The 13804-nt window shown below is 38.2% G+C and overlaps 1 protein-coding gene across 1 annotated transcript in view; it reads left to right on the top strand.

Moving 5' to 3' along the window:
• Positions 1-13804, top strand: part of tmtc3 (transmembrane O-mannosyltransferase targeting cadherins 3) — an 86121-nt gene that overhangs the window by 43671 nt on the left and 28646 nt on the right. The window contains exons 3-7 of the mRNA XM_080842949.1: positions 3043-3261; positions 3914-4013; positions 6695-6810; positions 10465-10637; positions 11745-11997. Coding sequence (XP_080699075.1) covers positions 3043-3261; positions 3914-4013; positions 6695-6810; positions 10465-10637; positions 11745-11997 — 861 coding nt within the window. The remainder of the gene's footprint in view (positions 1-3042; positions 3262-3913; positions 4014-6694; positions 6811-10464; positions 10638-11744; positions 11998-13804) is intronic.

The raw sequence follows: 13804 nt of genomic DNA, 5'->3' as shown, positions 1-13804 counted from the left end.
AGAGAGAGAGAGAGAGAGACTACTAAAAGGCTACGCTCCCTCTCCAAAACGTAAAACTAGCCTATTTTCTTCCCCTTTTTCTTACATATCAAAAATGACACTGGAAATTAATGAAATAATCGTGAACTACGAAATGACGGTGTTATTTTATCATTTCCCATATTGCGTTATTATTTTACGCATTAACGCTGTCAGCTCCTAACACGTCAAGTTGGCCTGCCCCGAATCGTGCTGAAAACTCGACGTTCATAGCAAGATAGTCCAAATAAATAGGTGAGCCTATAGCCTACTTATGTAACTACTGCTTCTGCAACTTACCGGTACCTCTCGCTCTTCTGCACTGGTCTGTCCCTGCACTAGGGGTGGGCGATATGGGCAAAAAAATTTTTTTTTTCATTTTGACGATAACGATAATTAGACGATATTTAAAAAAAATGTGATTGGAATTCTCAGAGTCATACCTTCTTGGAGATTACAATAATGGGCACAATGTTTAAGGAAAACACTTCTTTATTGTCCTTTGAACAAAAATAACTTAATTGAACTGCAATGCAGAAATATTGAACTCTTGTAATAAAGTGTTCCATGCATCCATAAGAATTATTGCACATCAACAGCAGTTCATATGGCCTTATTAAACTTAAAATTCTGTCCAGGATTGTATAAATACATGAGTATTAGAGCATGGATCGGGACAAATTTTTCTGTACGAGCCCGGCCCGGTCCGACAGAATAGTAACCGAGCCCGGACCGACTGTAGCTCAACTGTTCATAGTACTAATGCCACATTGACGTACGTTTTTTATGAATAGCCTGGCTTTATTAAACTGGGGCATCAACAGTTAAATGCTCTCTCTCTCACAAACAAGCGCTGTTAAACGCACAAGCGTACACAATAAGGCCAATAAGCATATTTAAATTAAATGATTCACATTGCAAGAACGTTTAGTAAAATGGTGCGGCTCCTTTAAGGAGCACGTACAGGGAGGGACAACGGTGAATCATAGTTTGGATGTAGCAACAAATGTTTATGTGCTGTGAAAGTGTTAACCAGTATGAGAGTAACGTGAGTTTTATTAAAGCATAGCGTGTGTAATGTGTAGCTATTTTATTCCGTTTGCTAACGTTTCCTGCTGTCTGTATTTAGTAACCAGCAGCAGACGTAAAGGAAAGGGAATTAACCCTGAAGTTAAAAACATGCAATCTACTTCGGCCGTGGAGCATTTTACTCCCCTACAATATTCAACTACGTTCAGAGATAGACAGAAGGAAAGGTTAACAAACGGAATGAAATAGCTACACATTACACACGCTATGTTTTAATAAAACTCACGTTTTATGCTACACAAACGGACATCACCATGCGCTGCTAACCTGTTGCAAAGTGGATGCGAGAAGCCATGTCACGTGATCACCTAGGCCCACTAGTCGTGTGAGTGCCGTGCTGTGGGGAGCGCTGCTGCGCCGTAGGCTATATTAAGAACATGATATGAACAGTTTCCCCGTGCGTGTCATTGTTTTTGGCGAAGTCATTTAAATACTCGATAATGTAATTTTGCACATCGTTTGAACAACAATGACGATATTATCGCAGACGATATATATCGCCCACCCCTATCCTGCACTACCGGGGGATGCACAGCCTCCACCTCCTCCTCTTGGCCGTCCTGCGGAGGCTCATTAGGCCTACTGAATAACTCTGTAATCATTTTGAATGTTGATGCCTCAACCGCTAATAATTTGGCCTTCTTTTCTTTCGACTTTTCCCAGCCACCTTTCTCCTTGCGCTTCCTACCTGACATTCCTTCTTCTTTATGTTTTTTGTTTGTTTTAACATTGGTACCTTTTCCCCGCGTAGCCTAATCATTTATCGTAATAGCGCCCTCTGTTGTTTTGACGTTAATATCGCTAGTATTTTTTTTTCCCTACGATGAACACGTCGGCCTAGGCCACATAAAGGGACGGCCGTTCTGGACTTTGACAGTCCGCCCCTGGTTGTCATTATGGTCGTGATTGCTAGGATGGTGCTAGGATTGCTGAGTGGAATTATAATGATGAAGCTATGAGAGCGTTCTCCAACACCAATGACACACAATCTGTTAATAACTCTGGTGTTTGCCAATCATGTTGAAATTGTCCAGGTGTCCAATGTTGAGCCACCTATTAATATTTTGATATGAAACACCGATATGTTTATGATGTACAGCCTGTGTTTCAGGTACCACATATTGGAAGGTTTTCTTTTAAGTGACTGTGCCCTCTGTCAACAAAGAATCTGTCCCTTCTGATTTTGTAAATGTAGACTAACCATGCTAACTTGGTGATGCCCTCTTTTGTAAATGTATGTAGACTGACCATGTTTACTTGGTGATGCCCTCTTTTGTAAATGTATGTAGACTAACCATGTTTACTTGTTGATGCCCTCTCTTGTAAATGTATAGTAACCATGTTTACTTGTTGATGCTCTCTTTTGTAAATGTATGTAGACTAACCATGTTTACTTGTTGATGCCCTCTCTTGTAAATGTATGAAGACTAACCATGTTTACTTGTTGATGCCCTCTTCAACATGTAAGTAATCTTAACAGTAACGAGGGTCCAACAGGTTTTTAGTCTGGAGCCCTTTAGAAATATAGAGTTTAGAACTCTGCCATCAAAAGAAGTTGGTATAGAAAGTGACTGTTAAAGTGAGTGAGAAGTGTACTTTGGTTGTACAACTAAAAAAAAGGCACAAACCAGTGCTTATTTTAATCAATGAATCAATCAATTTTGTATTTAAGCGTCTGGAACTGGCACTGAGGGAAGAAACTCGTGCATAACTGTGCATTGATTGCAGGAAGAAGAAGCACAACAGTTTGCAAACAAATAGCACCAAATGGAAAATGTATTAGGATGGCTGAGTTAATTGCCCTAATGTCTTGACTACCACAATTGCAAGACAATTCAGTCCTAATACAGATCAGGTGATGAAATGTTAAATATTGTATTGGGTAATTTAATGAAGATTAAGTAGTTTTTTCTTTTGTTGTTTTTTTGTTTGCAGGAGAGGAGCCATAAATCCTACAGACCACTTACCGTTTTGACATTCCGACTGAACTATGTGTTCAGTGAGTTAAACGCTGCGTCTTACCACTTCTTAAATGTGGTGCTTCATGCGGTCGTGTGCATTCTCTTCATGCGGGTCTGCCGTCTCTTCCTTGACCGAATATCCAGTCTATGGGCAGCTTTGTTGTTTGCTGTGCACCCCATCCACACAGAGGCCGTGAGTACTAAGGCAGACACTGACACTCACCAGTGTTTTATTCCTTTTTAGTTCCATTCACTCACTCGGTTTGAAACGATATTGATTCTTCTAGTTGTGCAGACGTCCTCAATATTTGAAGGGCTGAGTGTAAAGAGGCGTTCAGATGTTAAAAACAATGAATGTAAGATCATTAGCCCATGGTATCTCCTGGCCTGGGAAATTGGGCTGTAGTAACAAATATTTTTCTCATTTTACCGCTCAAAAAGTGGGGAATTATTTGGGCCTAATCACCAAGACTTATTATCTTCAGCTAACGGAGCGTTGTATATTATCTTCAATGAATGGAGGCAAAACCAATCAGAGTTGGTTTACAGGAAAATATGTGGAAATATTGTTGTCTTATTGGCTGACAGGTCTCTGTCAATTCTTAAGGGGATATGGTTATTATGCCAAATGCATACAGTAATTGACAAAATGGGAGAATACTACAATTTGTTACTTCACTGGCTTGCCTGCCTAAACACTCATTGTAGTGTTCTAGATTTATCAATGGACCATTTTATTCAACCATAAGTTTCCAGAATATTGATATAGAATGATGATTAAAGTTTTTGACCGAATCTGCTTCATATATCTTTTTAACATATTTATGTTTTACTTTATTTTTTAGATAACCGGTGTGGTTGGCAGAGCTGAGCTGTTGTCCTCCATGTTTCTGTTGGCATCATTTTTAGTATACACTAAATCTAAAAGCCCAGATCACTCCATTGGTAAGTGAATTCATTGGCCAAGTACACAGTCTTTACCATACGTACAGTCCATGTGCATTTGGTTTTATGATGTTTTCCTTCACAGAATTCTTATAAATGTCAGTGTATCAGTACTTATGTTGTTGTACTTTGAATTGAAAGGTCTGAAGTTTGGGGGCCAGATATAGGCCTGTTGGTGATTATTCATTCATATTTTTATTCTGTCCCTATCTTGGAGATATTGACACGGCTCCAACTCTGACATGCCCGTCCTAAACCTGTGCAGTGCTCTTGTAAAAATGTCTGAGTCGCTTTTTCCTTTTTTCTGATTTAAATGAATGGGGTAACACTTTAGAGAACTTTAGAAATCATTGGCTTTACGACGGTCACAATACAAGAACATCAAATATGGCTGCCGCAAATACTTTGTATTGGACATCATTGGCTTACTGTTACCCAGATGTAAGTTTGCACAGAACTGGAGTTATTAGCACAGCATATTGTGCGCCTAACGTTACTACTGTATTTTCCCAACTGTATTAAACCGCATTGCAGTATTTGATGTGATTTTATCGTCACTGTGCCACGCAAAGCTAAATGACATGTAGCTGTGGTGCGAGTGCCGCTAGCCATTTAAGAGTGGTATGAAGTAAGTATGGGCATTTCAAGTAATAAGACTCCACCCCGTCCCCGCACACACACAAATACCTAGTTCCCACTCACAGTGAAAACCATTTATTGAGCCTTTATTTAGTGTTGTGTGGGAATAGACACTTTTAGACGACCCGCTAATCGATCCTGTTACAACAGAGTACCATACACCTTAAGGTCGTTTTATGGTCGGTTTTTAACGCAGACCCGTAAGCATGTAAGATACACAAGGGACTCGTTTTGGTTTACGGTTCCTTAAAGTTCCCTAAGGACTGTGCGTGTTGCAAAGCAATTGAACACCAGAACTGTAGATTTTATTTTGAGTGAAGTAAGCGTATTTATTGCAGCAGGACAAAGGAAAAAAACTTACCGGAGCATGAAAGTGTAGTGGGCAAAAGGCTTGATGTTATGAATACAAGTGTTACACGAAATACAAAAGTATTGTTTATAAGTTACATTATTTGAAGGTGAAAGATAGAAGGTGAGAGAATCGCCAGGTGTACCTTCTCATCATGAGTGTATGTTGTCAGTGCTTGTAATACAATTATGTTGGCCGCAAGTTAACTCCACGTTAATGTTAGCTTTTGTATGAGCAGACCGAGCCCATTCTATCAAAACTCTCGCCTGCCTCACGGGTGCAATTGACTGATTCACATCAATATGAATGGATGACATGACTAACAAGTGGTGGAAAATGAATATGAAGGTATTTGTTCGGTGAAAGTATTTGTTCGGTTCTGTCCAAACAATCGCGGGTGATGTCTCCTGTGAGAATGAGAGCGTCATTTGAGCGTCCTTATTCTGGGTCTAAAAAAGACTGTAGTATGCTATGAAACCGGACACGTAAGACTCATGTTTAGCAGGCAAATCACGAGCTGCGAGCTTTTGGGGGTCGCACTTAAGCACGTAAGGGGGGTTATGTAATGCGCAAGGGGCTCTTATGTATCTTACGTGCTTACGTTTCTGCGTGAAAAGCGACCATAAATTCCACTTTAATCTTCAAACACTCTTGCAGTGGAAATCGCAACCATTGAATTGACATGTTTAAGAAGGGCAAAAGGGAAGGGAGGACTTCTTTATAACAGGAAAATGTAGATACCCTCAGGGTAGTAGTCAGTTTCATATTAACATGAGTTCCTATTATCACATACTAACATGAGTTCATATTAAACAGGTTGTAACATTAGCTTCCTATGATATCTAACAGGAAACTATGCCTATGCTGTTTGCTTATGTTTAAGCCACATCTTCAGACTATTGTAATATGGATTACAAAATTTGTTTCTATTCCAGTACATTGCAATTTTAAGTAATAGGAGTATGACTTCATTTGTAACCCTAGAAGATTAGATTCTTTTGGTGTGAAAATCCAATCTTTGCACCACATTATCACACCAACACATGTGCGCTTTGCTATAAACCTTAAAGGCTTTTCCTTTTGGTTAGTACACTGACAAATTAAATTAGTCTTAAAGAAGTACCTAGCATAAGTGAAACGTTCAGGTATAGGCCTACATATCTCGGTCACAGCATGAGTAGGAGAGTGTAAACACCCACCCCTTCATCAGATAGCATTAGTTTAGCTTATATTGACATGCTACAGACTTCCCATTAACCTGTGTCTGAGTTCAGAGTCTCAGGAAAAAGTTTAAAAAGAAATATTGCATATCCATGCTCTTGGTGATCAGACATCAGGTTGTAATGGCAAGCAAGTGGCTTAATTCAATTAAGTACTGCACAATCATCCATCAACTCCACAGGCTTAAAACTGTGCACCAATTGTCAGTGATGTGTATTAGATCATACTACTAGGTAGCAATTTTCTTTCTTTAACTGCTTGTGTCATTTAAAGTGATCGTCTTCAAAAGGCAATGCCATGAAAGCTTGTGCTGTAGAGATGCAGTTGACTGCATATTCTAAATGCTAAGCGTTTAATCTGAAGTGTAGTTTAGCATCATATTTCTTTTACAGTGTGGATTCCATGAGAGTTCAAAACTAACGCTGTGCTTGAGGTTACCTGCCAGCTCATCATTTTACCCCTTTGTCTCCAGTTTGGATGCCCATTGCTGTCACAGTCATCCTGGTTGGTGCTGCCACTCTTTGTAAGGAACAAGGAATCACAGTCATTGGGATCTGCTGTGTTTATGAGGTCTTTGTTGCACAAGAGGTGAGACACCATTCTCATGTTTGCGTTTCCTTTGGCTTTTTATGGACGCCTGTCTGGCACTTTAGGGGTAGTTTGACCTCCCTTTGACGTTTTGATATTTTTCAACATTAATCAATAAAAGTGCTACACGTGAACAAACACACACATACTCGGCAACAATAATCTCAGAATAGTATGAATGTCTAGTCCCTATTGTATTTGTTTTTGCACAAAATGTCACACATGCACAAAATATTCACCATAGCTTCCAAAATTGTGAAATGACTTGTGCAAGTGATATTACTGTTTTTCGCTTGTAGAGGTCGCTATAATAAGCAAATTAAGGTTTTGCTCATATCTCAGGAACCGTATCGTTTAGAACAAAAATTATATATTAATATGATGTATTATAAATTATATATTATAAAACCAGCATAAAAACTACGTAAATTAGTTTAGAAACCACCATGTTACCTTAACAACACTCAAGTAGCAACCTCAATCATAGTAGCAACATTCCATTAACCATTTTTACAATGACTACTTGTCTTTCTTCCTTTAACTCTTCCTTTTAATCTTTAAAGATTTATTTTTGGGCTTCTTTAGCCTTTATTCGGATAGTACAGTGAAGAAAGACAGGAAATTAGCTGGAGAGAGATTGGGGGTGGGATCGGGAAATGGACGCGAGTTCAGTCCCATTCATGGCTGCCCTTTTAACTAACTTGCTCTCTCACTCTCTATACTGTCTTTCTTTCTCTATCTCTCCTGTTATCTATGTCTAATCAGTTTGTACACGTGTGTGTGTGTGTGTGTGTACTGTGTAGGAGGACTGCATGACATGAGATCTTGGTGCATTTGCTTACTTGCTACTGTACATCACGCCTAGTCATCACTATCGTTTCATAACATGCGCTACAAATAATCACAAATACCGTAAGTTTTAACTAGCGCTAGTGTTCATATTAGTAAGCAATTGTAAATCAGCTAGCGTCAACTTTTACATTACATAGTAGAGGCTCCGCTTGGTGAACAGTTAACGTGCAGAAGTTTTCTGGTGAGATGTTTAAGCATTGATGAGGTGGTGTGCCAGGTCCGTTTTGCAGTATATACACTGTACCAGGTTGTCTTCTTTTCTTAATTTGAAATGATCCCAAACCTTGGGCATTTTCTGCCTTTTACGGACGGTCTCTTGATTCTCCCCCATAGCACCACCTTAAATTGTTGAATGATATGAATTAAACAAAGCCTTTGCCTCAAACTTTTTTCTGTAATCAAATTATTCAAGGCTTATCATTCAAACCATCTCCTTCCTCCCCATGTCCGTTATCTCTTTGCCCTTGCACTCATTATCTCTCTACAACCTCCTCCCATTTTCCTTTTTCTATCAGTCTAACCTTCTCCAGCTCCCTTTCCCCATTCTCCATCTTTCTGCATCACTCCATTTTCTCTCCTTTCCATCTTTACTTTCTTCACTGTTTTATCTCTCTATCCCCCTGTACTGCATCATCTCTCCTTTTCCATAACTGCATAACATGTCCACTTATTTCACACAGCTGCTATTTTGCATTTGTTCAGAAACCTTACATTTTTCAGCAGCCAGGAATTTTATACAACCTTCACCAACTTTGGGAACAAATTATCTTTATACGAAAGCCTGGCAAAAGCTTGGATTTTTGCGAAAGCATTCCAAATCAAAATTGACCATGACTTCACCAAAAAGGAAGTTAATTCATAACTGTCCATCTTTGGTCAGTTGATATGAAACGTTCTTATAGTGCTTGCAGCCCTGCCTGTGACATGATGACAAAGTTATGGTGGGCTGCTTGGACCCCGCATTGCTGCTTGCAGCTATATTTATATAGATACAGTGCCCTCCACAATTATTGGCACCCTTAGTGAATGTGACCAAAACAGGCTATAAAAAAATATATCTTTGCTGTTTATCATCTTGGTCTTTCCCTCAAAATATTCACAAAAATCTTACCTTTTCATCGAAGTAAAATTCTTTAAAGAAATCATTTTTTTGACATTACATAAAATATTTTTCTCCAAAACATGAGTGCCACAATTATTGGCACCCCTTAGAAAATCCTATAATTAAAATCTAACTGAAGTATATTACCAGTCATGTTTTACATTTTTGAGTTCACCTGTTTCATTAGGAACTCTTACGTGGTCAACCATGGCTTCCTGCTTCACTGAGGTCTAAATATGAGGTGACACATGCCAAATACCCTTAGTCATTCATCGAGATGGGAAAGACAAAAGAACTCAGTGTCAAAGTGCGACAAAAAGTTGTTGAGCTGCTGAAATCCGGATTTAGGGAAATAAGAAAATATCTAAACAGTTGAAAATACCCACTTCCACAATCAGGGCAATAGTTAAGAAGTTAAAAGAGACAGGAGATGTCAGGAATCAGCCTGGAAGAGGACCTATCTGTAAATTAACCCCACGCACTGTGAGGAGGATGGTTCGACTGGTAAAAGAATCTCCAAGGATCACAGCTGGATAATTGCAGAGGTTAGTTAAGTCCTGGGATCAGTAAGTCTCCAAACTACCATCAGACTGCACCTACATCACCACAAGTTGTTTTTGAGGGTTATCAGAAAAAAGCCTCTGCTGTCAATCAACAACAAACTAGTGCCTACAGTTTGCCAAATGTAAGTTAGACTTTTATCTTAGAGTTATATGGTCAGATGAGACCAAAATAAGGCTTCTTGGCAACAAACATCAAAGGTGGGTTTGGCGTAGACAGAAAGATAGCCATACAGAAGAGCATGAGGTATCATGTACTCCTAAACCCCATAGAAAATCTGTGGGAAGAGCTGAAGCCGAATCTGCAAATGTGTTGACCTCAGAATCTGAAGGATCTGCAGAGATACTGTATGTAGGAATGGTCTCAGGTCTGTGCAATGTGTGTGCAACCTCATCACGCATTAAAGGAGAAGACTTGGAGCTGTTATCTTGGTAAAGGGAGGCTGCTCAAAACATTAAATTAAGGGGTGCCAATAATTGTGGCACACCTGTTTAGGAGAATAGTATTTATTTAATGAAAAAAGTTTTCTTTCAATAATTTTATTTCAATGAAAAGGTAAGATTTTTGTAAATATTTTGAGTGAAAGACCAAGAGGATAAACAGCAAACAAATATTTTTTGATAGCCTGTTTTGTGCACATTCACTAAGGGTGCCAATAATTGCGGAGGGCACTGTAGATATGTATATTATATTTTTATTATTATTACCCTTATTTTATTAGTATTGTTTGTAATATTATTAATTTTGAATGACTAGTAACAAGCACCATAAGTACTAAAGGAGGCTACGGATTAGTTTAACCTATGATATGAGTGGAACACAACAACATGAACCATTTTTAAACATATTTTACCAGGTTACGTAATGAATACAGCAAAAGAAGGCCCACAGTTCTATTATTATTCATTATCACTTTGATTGTATCTGAAGTGGTGGCCCATTTTTTTATGGAAGAGGTTTGACTGTTGAAAAGTTTAGAAACCCCTTTCTATTAAGGCTGTGCTTTTCAAATGTTGTTATATTACATTCACTGTGAAAAAGACTCTCTTCAGAAAATGCTTTAAAAAAATGCTTTTTTATGTTTTATATTCTGTCATTTTTTCCTCCCTCTCAATCTCATTTCCTCATTCACTTGACAGTTTACCTTGCCTACACTGCTGGACACAGTTGTGCAGGTACTACGAGGAAAACATACCTTGCCATATGGCATGCTGCAAACTCTGCTCAAGCTCATTGTCCTCATCATCAGCACCCTGCTGCTGGTCGTCATCAGAGTGCAGATCATTCAGTCGCAGCTACCAGTTTTCACCAGGTAATCACAAGGACAGTTATTGTCTCATTTCATAGGGCAAAACATACCCACACAATTGTATTAAGTAAACAGTGACTACAAAGACATTGAAGTTGTTATTGTACCAGGAGAACCACTGCTTTTTAAATTGGTGTTGTCAGATAGACTTAGGAGGAGTTACAATATAAAAAGTTAAAATAACAATGTAATTTGGCATTGAGTGAGATATGACACAGGTCCTTGTATTGGGTATAGAATAAATATTGATGAAATGGCTTGTTTAAAAGAAAAGGTAAGTGCAAGTTCACCAATATGCCAACAATTGTGAAGCAAGTCGTGGAAAAGTACTATATAGTTAATATGGAATTACTGAATGCATGGTATGACACAGTATTCTTTTCTTGGAGTTATCCAGAAACAAATTAATTATGTTCATGATAATTGCATGGTATCAGGGATAAAATGCTGGATTGCATTTTTTTAACATTTAATTTCTCTGCAATGGCTGTGACCACATTTTGTGTGAATCTGGTAATTGTGATAAACATGGTAATGTAGTGAAAAGCTCACCATGACTACTACAGTCTCATTCTTATGAGTTTGGGGTCAACTTGCAATATTATTCAATTAATAGAATATTTGCGGTCACTCGAGAAATAAACAAAAATGTCTCATAATTTGGCCTCCTGCTTACCCACATGGAGGCCGCCATTGTTGTTTAAATTGACTGCCATAATACACTTGCGCTGATTGGTCGATATTATAGCTGCAGCAACACGGAAACCAATAGGGAAGCTGGGTTTATTGTACCTTAGTGCGCACATGCGATTGGGAATGTGTTTTAACGTCTACAAATTTGCTATATATTGACTTTTGATGTTGATGGACAAATTTGAACCATTGAGTACAGATTTGGGTACATGTCTGTAATGTTTTTTCAATCAAATACTGCTTAATATGAAACGTCAATTAAAAAAATATGCTTGGCCATATGCCATTATTGATTTCATTTTTACAAATGTGTCTGCCGTTTACACCAGTCATTGTCGTCCATAATCCAAAGCGTGTCCTTATAAATTCTGAGAATTCCATTGCATCCCAATCCATTGGAACTGTTTTCCTTCTCAGGTTTGATAACCCAGCAGCAGTCAGCCCTACGCCGACCAGACAGCTGACGTTCAACTATCTACTACCAGTCAACGCGTGGCTCCTGCTTAATCCATCTGAGCTCTGTTGTGATTGGACCATGGGGACCATTCCATTGGTGGAGACACTGCTGGACATCCGTAACCTTGCAACCATAGCCTTCTATTTCCTTGTGGCTGTCCTAGCTTGTCAGAGCCTCCGCCATACCCACAGCTCAGCAAAAACTGTTATAATGGTGAGATTACAGTTTAGGCTACATATAATATCCATTTTAATAACAAAGTGACTACTGACTTAGATCCTGCAAAAACAATGATGTCCACCTAACCAGATGCTGGAGCAGGTCTTATGCACTTAACTCAAATATAAATCTTAGTGCTCACAGGATAATGGTTAAATTACTACGCTCATGATTCTGTTCAAATCTGGGTCTCTAAAAGTATTTAACCGGTAATTTACCAAGCCACTTTTATGAACCAAAATAAGCCAATTGAAGTAACATTATGTCAAAGATACATCATTCAACTGTATTTCCTGTGTTGCCTTTGCGTACTTGCTTCACCAGAGGACATACTCCAATACCACTTGTGGCAATACATGTTTCGTAGACTCTAAGTCATACCCTGCAGCCATCAGCTGATTGAGTCTGATCTGTGTCTTCTTGGTCAGGTGATCATTTTCCTACTTTAATCCTTATAAATGTCTCCCATCACTTATCCTTTTAGCCTTAATAAGACTGTGTAAGGCATGACGGATTTGCTGCACTAAAAGCAGTACCATAAGTCACCTCATACATTCAAAATAGCGATAATATTGGTTAAGCGGTTTAGACAAATGATGAAATTGAAAAATACTTTCTTGTAGCTTACATAGTATAGAGAGCTGTAAAATAGGTAAAGGGATAAGCTTGAAAGGTGAATAGATTCAAAGTAGTCATTGTGACGGAGTAGGTGTAAGGTTTTAGCGATCAAAAAACTATTTTTTTTTTCTTGTTTAGAAGGTGTGAACAAATGTTGAAATGTCAGTATACATAGTTACAGAGGACAGTAGTCTGACGTGTTTTATATACATACGTTTCTTTTATGCCCATTTTCCTGTTAACACAAACTGAGTGTTCACTAGGGATGGATATTGTTTGGTTTTTTTCCGATACCGGTGCTAAACCGATACTTTTAAAACGATACCGGTGCCTGAACCGATACTTTATTTTTTTTTAAGCACAAAACGACGATTGACGACATTAAAGAATTTTAGGCATTTTTTTTTCTTCAAATTGAACAATATATTAACTGTTTAAAGTACACTATAATTATAAATGCATACAAAAAACTTGGCTTCAAACTACAGCTTCAAACTTTTTAACTTCAAACTATGAACATTTTATTAACTGTAAACAACTGTTTATAGTATACTGTACTTAAATAAATATAAATAAATACAAAAAACACACACACTCTGTACACACTACTACAGCTTCAAACTTATTTTGCAAAAATATGAGCATATTTGCCTTTGGAGTCAAAAATGTATTATTTTGTTTGCATTTATTTCATGAAATTTCACCATTTTCTGATTTTGTTTATACCTATCTTTTCTATCTTGTTTATAGTGAACATACTGAGTATGAGAGAATGTGTACTTCTCCTTTAAGAGACTAGGTTAAGTTTTGATGTCATCTATTTTTCAGTCTGGCTGTTGCTATGAAAACACCAATGAGTGTGAGCGACACGGGACAAAGTTTACATTGGGAGCTGGGGCAGTTTTAAATGATCCCCACGAAATCTGCTTAGAAACAAAATACAAAATAATTCATACAGATCATACTTACGCCACTAACGTTACTGCTAGTTAGCTATCGCTAGTTTTCTACTTTTTGGAACCAGCCTCCGTGTTTCATGTTGCAGCCTGAAATAATTCCTATTTATAAGACAACGTTTTACGTACGTTTTGTTGATTTAGCTGCGTGATTTGTTGCTGTTATTTATTTTTAATCGGCTCAGGCACTGAAATATGCGTGACATTTCGGTCCGGGTAGGTACCGG

The sequence above is a fragment of the Sprattus sprattus genome (genome assembly GCF_963457725.1).
Source record: "Sprattus sprattus genome assembly, chromosome: 7".
NCBI classification, from domain to species: domain Eukaryota; kingdom Metazoa; phylum Chordata; class Actinopteri; order Clupeiformes; family Clupeidae; genus Sprattus; species Sprattus sprattus.
Note: the sequence above shows the minus strand (reverse complement) of the source record. Positions and strands in the feature narration are given on the sequence as shown.